Source organism: Dermatophagoides pteronyssinus, unplaced genomic scaffold (genome assembly GCF_027571235.1).
Source record: "Dermatophagoides pteronyssinus isolate colony J.1.1.1.1 unplaced genomic scaffold, Derpt_VIB-CSIC_2022.12 sq0004, whole genome shotgun sequence".
Classification (NCBI taxonomy): Eukaryota; Metazoa; Arthropoda; class Arachnida; order Sarcoptiformes; family Pyroglyphidae; genus Dermatophagoides; species Dermatophagoides pteronyssinus.
Genome location: NW_027461528.1, coordinates 2,971,853 through 2,986,337, shown reverse-complemented (window position 1 = coordinate 2,986,337; position 14,485 = coordinate 2,971,853). Strand labels below are relative to the sequence as shown.

Here is a 14,485-nt window from a genome sequence, read left to right as displayed (position 1 = left end):
ACATTGCTAGTTGTACATTGTTGATTCACGAATGAAAATGCACGAGGTTTTGTTCTTTTTTTCAATGCAGATCTTTGATAAATAATATTGATTTGGTTTAATTTTGAGAGAAACAAAAAATGGATTCAACATTCGAAGTTTTGATTAAAGGTTAGTTTAAATTATCATTTTTTCCACTGTGATGATAATATGATTAATCCAATACAATATATAGCTATCATGGCAAATGATGATCTAAAAAAGCGGGAAAAATTTATTCGTCATAATTCAAAAAAAATTGTTCCATTAGTTCAATGGCTTTGTAAAACAATTTTTTCATTAGAAACAAATGATGATCATTCGAATTTGGAAAGGAAAAAATCTCGTAATGAAAAAGATGAATCAACAACAACAAATTCATCAAATGATTTAGTTGGATTTTCATTAGATTGTGTATTGATCATAAGTTCAGCTGCAGCTTCTACAACTGACAGCGAAAAACAAATTTCCGAACAAATATCTCAAGCTGTTATGAATGAAAAAGATTTTCTTCATTACCTTAATGATCATATTATCAATGAACAAACCATGGATTTTGATCGACATTTAGGCATTTTGGTTAATTTTACTCGACACATTCTATTCGTCGAATCATTAGTCGAAAATGTTCTTAATCCATTTCCATTGGATAAATTTATTAACGGATTTCAAACAAAATTTCAATCTAATCATTGTCAAAAATCATTAATGACCGCATATCTAAATAATCTTTGTCAATGTGAAAAAATTCGTAATCGATTGATTGATGGACGATATTTACATTCATTTATGGCCATTTATGATCATTATCAACAATCAACAGATATGGATCATATTCAATTACGATTATCAATTATTGAATTAATACGTAATTGTTGTTTAGATTATCATTGTCATGAACGATTAATTTCAAAAGAAGATCCTGATCTACTTGTACGTTTAGTTATGCCATTAGCTGGTGGTGAAGAACTTTCGGATGATGAAATGGAATCATTACCATTAGATTTACAATATTTACCTGATGATAAAAAACGTGAATCGAATCCGGATATACGTCGACTGTTAATCGAAACTATACATCAATTTTGTTCAACAAAATATGGTCGTGAAATAATACGTTTTACAAATATTTATTATCATTTACGTGAATATCATCGTTGGGAAAAACAAGAAGATAATATTGAATCATTAATGCGTTTGATTGATGTTATAATTAAAAAAGAAGAAGAAATAAATGTTGATAATCTTCGTGAGCTGGAAATTCCACAGGATTTATTGGAAAAATTCGAACGTTTAGATCATGATGATGATGGCAGCAAGGAATGATTACTGATTTACTGTATTCGAAGATTTAAGTAAATAAAAGCCTGTTTGTTGTTTTTTATAAAGATTTTAATTCAATTTTTATTTATTACAATAAATTAAATTTAAAAAACAAACAAACAAACAATATTTACATGATTTAAATCGGCTAGAATGATGATGATGATGATGATAAAATGGTGATAAATTCTACAAACAACGAAATGGTCCTTGATGGTTGGCCACCCCGATCGATCAAATTTCTGAAATTTTTGATCATATTGTATTTATTAATTACGATATTTTTTATTATATTTTTTAAACATTATTACGTCCAGTTTGTGAACTTAATGCATTCACAATTGTTCGTATGACGGGTAGATTCAATATGAAACCAATAACAGGCACATGTGATAGGAATGAAATTGTAGCCGGAATAAAACCACGAAATAATAATAAAAAACCATATGATTCAAGTATCATACCGATAATTGGCCAACCAAACAATACGATTATAATACCGGAAAAAAATGATGTTGATGCTTTCCATTTATGACGTTGAAAGAAAAACCAAAATGTTCGTTCCAAACCGATTATAAAACCCAAACCAGATATAAATAATAGATTACCAACAGCTAATAAACCTTTATCGAATAACATTAATGTTCCTAACATTAGGAATGCAATACCAAAACCAGAAAGGCCAAGGCCAATTTTTTGTGTATCCGATAACATTGTTCGAATATATTTTTTGCTGAAATATTGTTTCAAATAACACCAAGTTTGTTGACCTTGTTGATGCAAATTTTTTCGTTGCTGATCTTTTTTTTCCAACAACAAATTAGGCCAATGAAAAAAACAAAACAAAACACCCTCAAACACACAAACACAATAGGAAATTAGGTACACAAGATTCGTATTTAATGAAATGAAATGAACAAGGAAAAATCATTGATAAAAAATGAATGATTTTGTTTAAATTGAAACAAAAAAAAATCGAAAAAATCACATCCCCTTTATTATCACTCGCAATATAAATTGAAGTTTATGCAACGTGTGTGTGTGTTTGCCTGTTATGTTCATGGCGAACCAACAAGGTCGATATAGTGATTTGAAATTTGTTTTTTTTTAATTTAAAATTTTTATTTTATCATAATTTTAATGAATTCAAAGCTTTTTGGACGATTTAAATCACATTAAACTTATTCTTCGTATTTCAGAATATAGAATAGAATTATTTCATAACATAAAAAACTTCAGGTGTTTTACAATTACTTTTGATTTGACATGGCATTGGTTTTAGATCGGCCGTAAAACAAAGACGAATTTCAAAAAGATATGGTTGTTTATAAGAATTTTTACATTGAATTACAAACATATCGGATTGTAAACCATCAGCTTCAATAGCACGACGAACATCGGCAACTTTGATCAAACCACCATAATTTATACCATAATTTTTTAACATTCGATTTATATCATAACGTTCGAATAATGATAATGTTCGGTTAAAATAGTTGAATTGATTGTATCCTGTTGCACATGTTCCATGTTTTTCCCATTCATGTTTCCAAAATTGTTCATTACCGGTTAATTTTGCTGATAACCATTCTTCTTCCATTCGTGGTTTCAATCGTTGAATTTGATTTGAATCAAATTTTTCCGGTCGACAATTTGAAAGCATCGTATTATCTAAACCATTTGGCCATAAACCATGAATTGTCCAACGATTTGGTAATGGTTTTATACAGGATTTTGTTGCATTTACACAAACAGTAAATGGCCAATTTATTGATAAAACATTATAATAATTTGTTGTTCCTTTCGGTTTTTCAATCGAATCATCACGATTATTACCATACCAAATACAACCGCCAAGAATAGTGATAATTATTACAGTGGTTGTTGAAATAGCCAAAATCTTTACATTCATCGTTTCAGGAAAAATTCAATCAACAACAACAAAAACAATAAAAATCAATCGATAAAAACAAAAAAATCAATAACTATTTGGATGAGAAGCAAAATCAAAAATGGATGATCAAAAAATGGATGAAAATGAAAATCTACATCGTTTTTTTATAAAAATTTGTTACAATTTTACAATGATGACGTTTTTAACCCTCAAGTGATCATCTACTTTGGCATCCGTGATTATCAAATCACTTTTTTTTGTTGCGATTTAAAACAATAATCATATCTATTTATTTCATTAGAAAAAAGCTATTTGATTTGCATAAATAATGAACATACAAAAAATTTTACAGGTAAATCTTGATTAGATATCATTATCATCATTTTAATTTAATTTAATTTAATTAACAGCAAACAACAACAACCGATAATAAATAAATGCTTGATTCACTGCTCACTATCAACAACAACAACAATAATATCAAAATAAATCTGGATAAATAACCATTTGTTGACCAAAACAACCATTTGGTGATTCATTTGTATATGAATGACGATCAAAACATTCGATTGGCATTGAAACTTGTTTCTCTTTATCTTTATCATCCGTTATGGTTATAATAGTAAAACACATTCGTATTTCTTCCAATAAATATAAATACTGTATTGATTCATTGTCATCATCATTATAATTTATAATCGATTTACAAACAAATTCAAACATTGATTCATTCCATTGATGATCTTTATCCGTTTGTTTTGGATCATTATTAAATTTTTGGGCCAATGTTTTAGCTAAAATATTTAAATCAATTAATTTCGTTGAATTTGGTTCAATTTTTTCGGATAATTTTTCTGTTAATGGATAATTTTCATCCAATTCCATAATCTTTGCAAAATAATCTGATTGTTTTCCATTATAACATCGACCATATTTTTGCCATTCATTTGACCATAATTGTTCATTATGATCAAGTTGATCTGCTGTTGTTTTGATTTGATTATCAATTTTTTTAGTTGATGATGTTAAGGGTTTGGTTGTTACTGTGGTCCCACTTGGTGTTGTTGTTTCTGTAGAATTTGTGGTTTCACTTGTTATTGTGGTTTCATTTGGTTTTACAGTCGTTTCAGTCGTGGGTTTTTCAGTAGGTTTTGCTGGTAATTGATTCAAATTTGGCCAATGTTGTTCAAAATATTTTTTCATTTTTTCATCAATCGATTTTGGTTCAAAATCATTTTGTTCATGTTGACAATTTTTTTGTATATTTTCACCTTCAATACCGATCATTAATCCATTCACTAACCATTGTTTTTGTTTACTAAAATCATTATTACATTGTTTAGCCAGACATTTTGTAATTGGCCATTGTCTTGAAAGGATTAAATATTGTTCAGGTTCTCGTTTATGTCGCCATAATCCAGCAGCCAGACCAATCAATATAAATATTATCATAAAACCAATAAAAACTAAAAGACCTAGGAAAAACCATCTTGCACGTCTTGATTCACCATTATATGATGGTGGACAAAAAATATCATTCAAACTATAGTTGGCCATTCGAAGTTATCAATTGAGTTTTTCATCAACTATTTCCACTTTATAACAAGAAAAGTTTCACAAAGAATTTTTTTGGAACAACAACAAAAACAGGAGAATTCTGAGATCCAAATGATGGTGATGAAGTTAAGAATGAAAATTTTCTTTTCATACAAAATAAGCAATGTTACAACCTTTTGGTTGATTTGAAACAAACAAAAAAAAAAAACATTATTATTGCGGTTTTATCTTTGGTTTTCATTGGTTACCGGGGATCATTATTATCACTCTTCACTCGTCATTGATTAACCTGTTTGCTTGTGAGTGTGTGGTTAATGGATTAATCTCGTAACCAATCACAAAGGTAATATATCTCTCGAAACAATGAAATGTATCATATCCGAAATGGAAAAAGAAACAAGTGTAATTAACTTTAAAAAAACTGGATTTGGTTTTCACCATGGTAATCGATGATGGCGATAACCAAGTAAGGATTCAAAAAAAGGATCAATACACGATTGAAATCAATTTTGTAATTTTTGTTGTAACAAAATGATAAACTTTAGCCAAAAAACAAATTACTCATTCGATTGGAATTTTAATTAATCGATCGATTGATTGATTGATTGAAATGGATTTTTATTTTGGAAAACAAAAATTTGAATCGAAAAATAGTGCAAGGAAAAAGTTTATTTAAAATGAATTTTTTGAAAATTCAATACTTCAAGGATAGAAGATTATTCTCAATTTTCAAGAATTTTTAAAATCCAATATAATAAAAACTATCTGGACATGATGATTGCATTGTACAATATGATGGTTGATCTAAATGATGAAATGAAACACAAAGCCATATTTCTTCCAAGTATGATTCATTATTATGATTTTTACAATTTAAAACATAATTATGATTTTCATTTGGATAACCTTTTCGTATGATTGATTCACGTAATGCATATTCAAATTTTTCACGTAAATATTTTTCATTTGATCTTGGTACAATATTTGAATCCAATAATATTTTATCTAAATTAAATTCATTATTTAGATTTAGGGTTTGATTGAAATAATCAAATTGTTTCATTTGTGAACATGTTCCATGTTTAAGCCATTCATGTTTCCAAAGTGAATATTCGGTTTTATTTTCCAACAAGTTTGGCCAAATATTTAACATATTTTCACGTATTGGTAATAATAATGTTTGATTTAATGGTTGATTTGAACAAAATTGATCCCATGTATTATCATTATTTTCGGGCCATAGACCATGTATAACCCAACGATTATATTGTCGAACATCACGGCGACAAACATCCGTACCATGACAAACTGTTGGTGGCCAACGTCGTACAAACAATAAATATTTATAATTTTGTGAATATGTTATAAATAATGACATAAACATTATAAATAATCCAGTTAATAATAATATCATAGCAACATATAAGAAAAGATTAATCAAACGACGACGTCTTGAACCTTCACTATGAAATACATAAATATATTCAGGTCTTAAATTTAAAATATTTCGTCGATAAATATTATTATTATCATAACTATTATTATTATTAAAACGATTATCCGCAATTAATGGTGTAACATCATTATAAATTGGTGGTGGCATATAACCATTTGATGTTCGATAAACATAATCATTGTTATTCATGTTTGTTTGTTGTTGTTGTTGACCATCATTATTTTCGTTTTTATTCATCATTTTCTTTTTGGTTAGGATTCGAAGAAAAAAAAATAAAGAATCAAGAAATTCTCAACAATCAGGTGTGTATAATACAAACAATATTTTTTCCGACTCAATATATTTTGATAAAACAGCGACGCACAAACTTGGAAAAAAATGAATGAATGGATAATTGCCAACAACGGCGACGACGACGACGAGTCAGAGAAGAAAACAATGATCAATGTCAGTTGTAAACGACAACAACAACAACAACAAAAACGTTCGAAAAATAATCATTTTTGGAGCATTTATGAAATTGCCAATGAAACGTGATCACGTGAATTGTGTAAAATATTTTATATTCAACAAAAATAGTCTCCTCCCATAGTTGGACAAAAGTATATTCCCAAAAAAAAAATTAATACCCTTTTTTCTTGGTTTTGTTAACAATAATAAATTCAGCTGGTTTTTCATTGTTTATTTTTTTCATTTTAAAAAAAAAAATTATTTTTGTTATTTGAACAATGAATTAACATGTTTTATGAATTAAATTCAATCATCATCATCATCATCATCATTCTTCAATCAATATCCCCAATCAATTATCAGATAAACACGTGTTTGTTTGATTAATGTTCTTCCAAAGTTTAACCAACGATATTGATTATGATTATGATTAATTCCATTCAATTCAGGTAATCTTTCAATCCAATCATTTATCGCTTAATGATATGAATAAATAACGAAAAACAAGCAAAATGAATAAACAGAGCTGAAAAAAACTGCCAATTCATCATTTTTTTCCAATGGAAAAAATTAATTAATAAATTCTTGTTGTTGATGTTGTTTTTTCCCCTTTTCTATCTCTGTTAAAATTAGACTAACAATCAATTAAATCTATCCGTAATACTCGACAAGTGTCGACAAAAACAACAACAACGACTACGAAGAAAAAAAAAAGAGGAAATTGTGAAATCAAAAATTGGCTTCCCAGAAATTATAGTCACATATCACTGATTTTAAAAAAACGACGTACCCAACTTGAATTTTGTTTTCATCATCATCATTTAAATTCGAACAACAAACCGACAAGAAAAACCTTTGGATTTTGAACCGAATCAATTAAGAAGGGAGAAAAAAAACACATCAAGAGCTTTTTTTTTAAAAAAAAAAACAGTGAAATTTCTTATCAAATTCAATTCAATTTTCACTTTTTTTTTGTTTCAATTGAACAACGTCATCAATGGAAAAAATTTATTCATTATTATCATCATCATTTGATTGTGTGTTTTATAGTTAATGATGATGATAATATTTTTTCGTTTGGTGGTGGTGTGATTTTTTTTTGTTCAGAAATAGTTTTGTAATGTTGGTGATGATGACTGGATTATAAAAATTCATTCATATAATTTATTTTGGCTGCAAAAAAAAAAAAACAGTTTATCGAATTATACTCCAAATTGAAACAGAATTTTTTGTTTGTTTTGATTCGATTTTTTTTTATTTACCGTAATTTCAAGAATTATTTTGTAAACAAACAAACAAACAACAAACAAACGACTGAAAAATAATCAAATAATGTCAATAAAACCGGCTGCCTTTGCTGGCGATCCTGAATCGTTAGCTGAATTATCACAATGTGATTATTCATTACGTATAACATTAGAATCGGCAAGAAATGGTCAAATACCATCGAATCGTAAAATTCGTGTTTATGCTGATGGTATTTATGATCTATTTCATGCTGGTCATGCTAGACAATTGATGCAAGCTAAAAGTGCATTTCCAAATGTTTATCTTATTGTTGGAGGTTTGTTTTCGTTTTGTTTTGTTGTTTTTGGAAATTTGTTTGATTAATAATTTTGTTTTTGTTTTCCACCAAAATAGTGAATAGTGATTATTTAACAAATAAATTCAAAGGTAAAACTGTTATGAATGAAACTGAAAGATATGAAGCCGTACGGCATTGTCGTTATGTTGATGAAGTTGTACGTGATGCACCATGGATTTTAACTGATGAATTTTTATCCGAACATAAAATTGATTTTGTTGCACATGATGATATACCGTATACATCAAATGATTCGGATGATGTTTATACATTGATTAAACAACGTGGAATGTTTTTGGCAACAAAACGTACTGATGGTATATCAACATCAGATCTGGTTGCACGTATTGTACGTGATTATGATGTTTATGTTCGTCGTAATTTGGCACGTGGTTATACTGCAAAAGAATTGAATGTTTCATTTTTGAATGAAAGTTTTTTTTTAAAAAAAATTCATTCATTTATATTCATGATTAAATTGTCAAATATGATTTATTTTGGTTTGTTTGTCTCGAATATAGGAAAAAAAATTTCTATTACAAAACAAAATGGATGAATTAAAAGATAAGGGAAAATTATTGGTTGAAAATTTAGGACAAAAACGACATGAATTTATACAAAAATGGGAAGATAAATCGATTGAATTTGTTAATAGTTTTATTGAATTATTTGGACCGGATGGAACATTGGTTTGTTTTTTTTTTCATTGTTGATTTTTAAATGAGAAAAATTTAATTAAAATTTTTTTTTTCAAAATAGAATACAATTTGGAATCAATCGACAGGTCGAATAAAACGTGCCTTATCACCATCACCATCACCATCGAGCTCTAGTCCAGAACATCGTTCATATCGTCGTCATCGTAATATTGATAATGATAATGATGATGAATCATCATCATCATCATTGCATGATTTGAATATTGGATTTTCTGGCTTTTCCGAAGAAGATGATTTTCTAAATGATAATAAACGTTCATTACATAAATCATCATCAACAACATCACCACCAACAACAAAACGATCAAGAATTGATTCAAAATCAACTAGAAAATCACCAAAAACAAGATCAACAAATGTAATTGATGAATATTCGGATAATGATGATGATGATATGATTGTAACGAAAAAACAAAATAATCATGAAGAATCTTTAAAAAATAATCATAGTAGTAGTAGTAGTAATAATAATAATAATAATAAAAATCCTAACAACAAAATCTCAACAAATGGAGGATCAAAACAACGACGAACGAAACATTAGGAAAACAAAAAACATTTAGGAAATGCAAAAACAAAAACAAAAAAAATTCGGTTTTCAAACATTATCACTTTTTTTTATTATTTGGTTAACACATTGGAGAATCATAGGGGGAAAAAAATTTTTGTTTGTTTCAAACTACAAAAAATCATTTTAAAAATACATTTTTCTCTCACTCTTTCTCACTTATATTTTATACTATTATTATTATTATTTTGGATGATTAATAAATTCTATTCGAACGTTATTTTTGTCATTTCGATATTCTCCTCAAGAACAAAAAAAAATCAAACTTTCAAAAATTTTTTTAAATAATCTTTTCTTCTAAAAATAGCGAAAAAATTATAAACATTTTTAGGAAAAAGTTGTCAAACGAATTAATCGATAGTATCGATTTTTTCGTTTCGATGGGGAAATGAGCAACGAAAAAAATAATTAGAATAATGATTATTTTGCTTTTTGTTTTTGTTTTCTTTTCGGTTGAAATGAAAAATGAAAATTGATTTTTATTTGTTTTTTTTCCAGTTACACAATCTGCTCTTGATGATTATAATGATGATAATAATGACATACAGAAAATAATCAATGGCAGCATATTTTGTTGACATTGATTATTTGGAAAAACTTATGTCAATCGTATATGTCATTCAAACATAATAAATCTTTCTCGGAAAAAAATAATAAGAATATTATAATAAGATAAGTGATCGATTTTTTGTTTTTGAAAGTAAAGTAAAGAAAAAATTAATGGTGAAAATTCTTTCAAGAATAATCATCAATCATTTTTGTTTTCATTTAAAAAATGTTTAGATTTTTTAAAAATTTAAATTGATGATGTTGATGTTTTAAAGCTTTATTTTTTTTTGTTTGTCAAACAAAATAGTCATTATTTTCGAAAAGTTTTTTTCGGGTTTTACAACGATGATTGATAACTATACGAATATGTTTCCGGATCGAAATTGCTGGTAATGGGGGAGGGGGTTAAATAATTTCCGTTATTTTTTCTGGTCAATTTATCTGATCTGTGGTTTATTGGAATCGAATACTGGTTATCACTCCCTTCCCCTTACTCATTCGGTGACCAAAAAATCATTCAACCGATTAATGAAATGAATAAAATTGATGCGGAAGATGTTTTTTTTTTCATTCAAACATCACTCAGCCATCACAAAACAAGGATTTACAAAAAACCTATGCAATCAGGTAACATTCATCAGGAATTAATTAATTTAATTTTAAAAAAATTGACCAAATTCATATGGATGAGTAATAATATTGAAAAGGATGCTCAAGGCAGAAATCATTTCTATGCAAGAATGATTTCATGTTGCCAGAAATGAATTTTAGCTAATTATTTTTGGTACGAAAAATGAAAAACTTGACCAAAAATCATCATCATCCGCATTCGAAAACAAACAAAGGGTGGAGATTTATTCATCCATAATTCTTGATTTGTTTTCAAGGACTGATGTTTAGCTAAAAAAAACAGATTTGTATTTTGTAAAAATTAATTCAAACATCATTCAACAAAACGCAGATATATGTGTCACACGCACATCACACATAATTTCTATTGTCCATTAATTTTATTTTTTTTTTTGAAAAAAACAGAAACAACAGAAACAGTAGAATATGTAATCAACAAAGCGAAACCATTATGATGATGACCATCATCATTATCATCCTGATTGACAAAAAAAAACATTGAAATTTTAGACGACAAAATGAAAAAAAAGATTCATTCATTCGATGATGATGATCATGATAATTAATAATAACGATGATTATCAAGTATGCAATGTATTTGAAGAAAAGAATTTGTAAAACCTTGTGATAATGTGAATTTCGTGTGTGATTTTTCTTTCTTTGTTTTTTTCTTGAAGTTTTCTTTTGTTTTTTGTTTTTTGTTTAAAAGATTTGATGAAATGATGAGATAAACAAAACAATGTCGAAAATCAAATTCTTATCATTATCCACCGGTTGGTTCAAATCAATTGGATTGATTTTGATTGTAATTAATTTATGTTTTGCCAATGTTCAATATCAAACAGCAACAACAACAACAACAATAAATCCATCATTAACATTAGAATGTCGTCAACAACAATCAAATTGTACTGATAATATTTATCCAAATCTGAATGATTCACGTTTAATGTTTCCAACTAATTTAGAACATGTTAATGATATGTGCAAGTTAGTAGTTTTTTTTTTGTTTGAAAATTTAAATTTAAATAAAAATTCTTGATAGATTCTTTAACGATTCTTGTTTATTTTGATTCTTGTTTTTTTTACCACATTTTTCGATTCGTCCATCACCAAGAATGTGGAGCCATTTTGTCGATTGTATTCGTCGTTATATAAGTCATTGTTTTGAAGAAAATCGACGACAATTATTTCATAAATCAGTAGAAAATTCTATCGATACTGTACATGCAATTTGTAGTTCAAAATTATATCAAAAAGAATATTTATCAAAAGCAAATTGTTTTAAACAAATATCGATTGATTATTGTGGTCAACAATATCAACAATTGGTAAATAATATTGCCAATCCAATGGCTAATGATGAAAATATTTGCTGGTAAATAAAAAAAAATTCTTGTAATTTTTCTTTTTCTTTGATGATTACATTCCATTCGTTTTTTTTTCTCTTGTTTTGAATGATGATCATGATCATATATAGCACTTATGCTCAATTTAAACAATGCGTAAATCGTCCATTATTAGAAGAATGTGGCCGTAAAGCAAAAAATCTAATGGATCATTCAATGAGTTTTCTTATATCACGTTGTCAACATTATACTGATAATTTTAATAGGTATTTATTTTCCGGCAAAATTGATTTGATTTTTTGATTTTGTTTACCGAATCGATTTTTGTTTACTTCCATTTTTTGTTTCGATTTTTAGCCAAATTGAATGTCCATCACTATCGAATATCGAATCGAAAATCAATTCGAAAATTATGATCAATGATGAAAATCATCATTCAAATTCGATTGATTCGAATTCATTGATTGATGATAATCATCAATCATCATCATTACCACCACCAGTATATCCTGAAAGTCGTGAATGGCCTGCTGCTGAATCAATAAATTTGGATAGCAGCAACAGCAACATCAATCCGAACAGCGATATGATCAAAACAATTGAACAACATAATAATCAAAATAAACGTGAATTAATCGAAGCAAATATTGGTAATGTTCATAATACATTTGTTGAAGATGATGATGATGATGATGAAGATAATAATGATCATCATCATAATCCAAATGAATTACCATTAATCGATCCAGATATGATTATCTATACAATGAAACCTGAATCACAAATATATCAATCATCATCGGCGACGATAATATTGAATTATCAATGGTTAAATTACATTATCATCATTATCAGCCTAATCATCAATACATTTTTCAACTAGAAAAACAAACAAAAAAGCATTATTCAAAGCAATATTTATGTTGTCTCATTTTTCTTTTTTTTCCATTATTATCAATGGTGGTGGTAGTTTTATCCAAATTTTATATCTAACTAAAAATTCTTCATTCATTCATTCATTCATTCTTTATGAAAATTAATTGATAAATTCCTTAATGAACTCTGCTATTTCACAGAGAGAAACAGCTTTAATCTTCCCATCATTTTTTTCCTCCGAAAATGTTTCTATCATTCGTTTTACATTTTGTTTTTTGTTTTTTTTTCGTCTAATCAAATTCATTCATCCATAAATACACACACACACAGTGAGATAATTTCTTTTGAAAATGTGGCTAAAAATCATCATCATCATCATTTCTTAAGAATTAATATTTCACGAAGAAAACAACAACAAAAAATTCTTGCTATATGATTATTAGTTGATTAGAATTACAAACCAAACCAAATAAAACATGAACGAAGATAAATTGATGATGCATTTAACCTCCTTCTCCCTCCCTCTTCTCCATTCCCTCAAAAAAAATTATTACCAATTTTTTTTTTTATTACATTGTCCATTTTTTTTCCTGTTGTTATTAGTTTGGTCAATCGATCGGTCGATCGATCGATCTATTTATCGGTGTCGGTTGGATGGTTATAAAAAAATGAACAAAAAAAAAATATTTTTTCTTCATTTTTTTTCAATTTTCCACTTGGTTTGTTACATTGGGTGGGATTCACATTTCATCCCTCTCCACCACTTCTCCCCTCCGAAAATTCAATGATTATTCAGCGCTTTCAAACGATAATTGCATTTTTTTTTTTTTTTTGAAGCCATTTTGGATGGGGGAAAAAATGAATTTTTTCTTCAGATGAATCCAGCTCGGTCACCACCACCATCTTTTTGAAATTATTTTTAGATGATGATGATATGGTCATCATTAACAACCGTATGGCCTTCTTCGGCTTCGAAAAGAGAAAAATATTTTTCTTTTTTGGCCAAAGAAATTAATTTTCACATTTTTGACTTTCAAAATTCTGTTTACTTGCTTCTTCTGATGGCTAACAAAATTACCAAAAAAAAAAAAAAAAAAACAAACTTGGAAAAAATATGTTTGTTTTTCGCTTCTTGAAAACTTTTTTTTTCCTCATTCTCCGTTTCGCAATGTTGATGATGAATTCTCTGGACAAACCAAAAAAAGAATTTAATTTAGAATTCAGGAGAGACGAAAAAAAAATTTATTCAACTTTTCATTTTCATTGAAAAGTTTCATTCAGGTTCGGTCGAAAATTTTACAAAAATTTTTTTTCTTGGTTAAAATTTTTAAATATTTTTTTTTTATTTCGTTCAAAAAAAAAGAAAACAAAATTCTTTCCAAATTTTTCAAAGTAAAATTTCCATCTTTTTCACTTGACATTTTTTTTGGTTTTACAACAACAATGATAACGATAATAAGGCTCTTATGTAGCATGTAGGTAGGTGTGTAAGTAAACAAATGAAATGAAAT

The 14,485-nt window shown here is 27.5% G+C and overlaps 7 protein-coding genes across 8 annotated transcripts; 3 read left to right on the top strand and 4 right to left on the bottom strand.

Moving 5' to 3' along the window:
* The first annotated feature begins 6 nt into the window (after positions 1-6).
* LOC113792420 (protein HGH1 homolog) lies at positions 7-1,344 on the top strand. The gene is made up of 2 exons (XM_027342308.2): positions 7-150; positions 215-1,344. Exons 1-2 carry the CDS (start codon positions 120-122, stop codon positions 1,342-1,344), a joined length of 1,161 nt encoding a protein of 386 aa, XP_027198109.2. The 5' UTR covers positions 7-119.
* On the bottom strand, positions 1,133-2,191 carry LOC113792423 (vesicle transport protein GOT1B). Its single transcript, XM_075819753.1, has 3 exons — positions 1,653-2,191; positions 1,476-1,583; positions 1,133-1,385 (listed from the first exon to the last, which is right to left on the bottom strand). Exons 1-2 carry the CDS (start codon positions 2,053-2,055, stop codon positions 1,576-1,578), a joined length of 411 nt encoding a protein of 136 aa, XP_075675868.1. The 5' UTR covers positions 2,056-2,191; the 3' UTR covers positions 1,133-1,385; positions 1,476-1,575.
* Positions 2,192-2,307: 116 nt separating this feature from the next.
* On the bottom strand, positions 2,308-3,387 carry LOC113792422 (ribonuclease Phyb-like). The gene has a single exon (XM_027342309.2). It carries the CDS (start codon positions 3,251-3,253, stop codon positions 2,555-2,557), a length of 699 nt encoding a protein of 232 aa, XP_027198110.2. The 5' UTR covers positions 3,254-3,387; the 3' UTR covers positions 2,308-2,554.
* Positions 3,388-3,594: 207 nt separating this feature from the next.
* On the bottom strand, positions 3,595-5,247 carry LOC113792411 (uncharacterized). Its single transcript, XM_027342299.2, has one exon. It carries the CDS (start codon positions 4,790-4,792, stop codon positions 3,716-3,718), a length of 1,077 nt encoding a protein of 358 aa, XP_027198100.2. The 5' UTR covers positions 4,793-5,247; the 3' UTR covers positions 3,595-3,715.
* Positions 5,248-5,389: 142 nt separating this feature from the next.
* Positions 5,390-6,707, bottom strand: LOC113792425 (uncharacterized). The gene has a single exon (XM_027342312.2). It carries the CDS (start codon positions 6,486-6,488, stop codon positions 5,532-5,534), a length of 957 nt encoding a protein of 318 aa, XP_027198113.2. The 5' UTR covers positions 6,489-6,707; the 3' UTR covers positions 5,390-5,531.
* Positions 6,708-6,967: 260 nt separating this feature from the next.
* Positions 6,968-9,790, top strand: LOC113792424 (choline-phosphate cytidylyltransferase B-like). Its single transcript, XM_075819752.1, has 5 exons — positions 6,968-7,147; positions 7,332-8,262; positions 8,340-8,717; positions 8,809-8,972; positions 9,043-9,790. Exons 2-5 carry the CDS (start codon positions 8,031-8,033, stop codon positions 9,544-9,546), a joined length of 1,278 nt encoding a protein of 425 aa, XP_075675867.1. The 5' UTR covers positions 6,968-7,147; positions 7,332-8,030; the 3' UTR covers positions 9,547-9,790.
* A 628-nt stretch (positions 9,791-10,418) lies between these two features.
* Positions 10,419-13,465, top strand: LOC113792460 (uncharacterized). Of its 2 annotated transcripts, XM_075819556.1 has the most exons (5): positions 10,419-10,746; positions 11,155-11,739; positions 11,867-12,127; positions 12,230-12,364; positions 12,456-13,465. In XM_075819556.1, the coding sequence occupies exons 2-5, from the start codon at positions 11,489-11,491 to the stop codon at positions 12,979-12,981; spliced, it is 1,173 nt and encodes a 390-aa protein (XP_075675671.1). In that variant the 5' UTR covers positions 10,419-10,746; positions 11,155-11,488; the 3' UTR covers positions 12,982-13,465. The 2 variants fall into 2 exon arrangements, with proteins under 2 accessions (XP_075675671.1, XP_027198145.2); XM_027342344.2 differs by lacking the exon at positions 10,419-10,746 and having other exon boundaries at positions 11,076-11,739.
* The last annotated feature ends 1,020 nt before the right edge of the window (positions 13,466-14,485 follow it).

What these genes read in the sequence shown, in the direction of transcription:
- LOC113792420 (XM_027342308.2), top strand. Translation starts at nt 120, where the DNA reads ATGGATTCAACATTCGAAGTTTTGATTAAAG. An exon ending in ATTCGAAGTTTTGATTAAAG is followed by an intron (nt 151 to 214) that starts GTTAGTTTAAAT and finishes TACAATATATAG; the next exon opens with CTATCATGGCAAATGATGAT.
- LOC113792423 (XM_075819753.1), bottom strand. Translation starts at nt 2,055, where the DNA reads ATGTTATCGGATACACAAAAAATTGGCCTTGGCCTTTCTGGTTTTGGT.
- LOC113792422 (XM_027342309.2), bottom strand. Translation starts at nt 3,253, where the DNA reads ATGAATGTAAAGATTTTGGCTATTTCAACAACCACTGTAATAATTATC.
- LOC113792411 (XM_027342299.2), bottom strand. Translation starts at nt 4,792, where the DNA reads ATGGCCAACTATAGTTTGAATGATATTTTTTGTCCACCATCATATAAT.
- LOC113792425 (XM_027342312.2), bottom strand. Translation starts at nt 6,488, where the DNA reads ATGATGAATAAAAACGAAAATAATGATGGTCAACAACAACAACAAACA.
- LOC113792424 (XM_075819752.1), top strand. Translation starts at nt 8,031, where the DNA reads ATGTCAATAAAACCGGCTGCCTTTGCTGGCGATCCTGAATCGTTAGCT. An exon ending in TGTTTATCTTATTGTTGGAG is followed by an intron (nt 8,263 to 8,339) that starts GTTTGTTTTCGT and finishes CCACCAAAATAG; the next exon opens with TGAATAGTGATTATTTAACA. An exon ending in TGTTTCATTTTTGAATGAAA is followed by an intron (nt 8,718 to 8,808) that starts GTTTTTTTTTAA and finishes GAATATAGGAAA; the next exon opens with AAAAATTTCTATTACAAAAC.
- LOC113792460 (XM_075819556.1), top strand. Translation starts at nt 11,489, where the DNA reads ATGTCGAAAATCAAATTCTTATCATTATCCACCGGTTGGTTCAAATCA. An exon ending in CATGTTAATGATATGTGCAA is followed by an intron (nt 11,740 to 11,866) that starts GTTAGTAGTTTT and finishes TCCATCACCAAG; the next exon opens with AATGTGGAGCCATTTTGTCG. An exon ending in AATGATGAAAATATTTGCTG is followed by an intron (nt 12,128 to 12,229) that starts GTAAATAAAAAA and finishes GATCATATATAG; the next exon opens with CACTTATGCTCAATTTAAAC.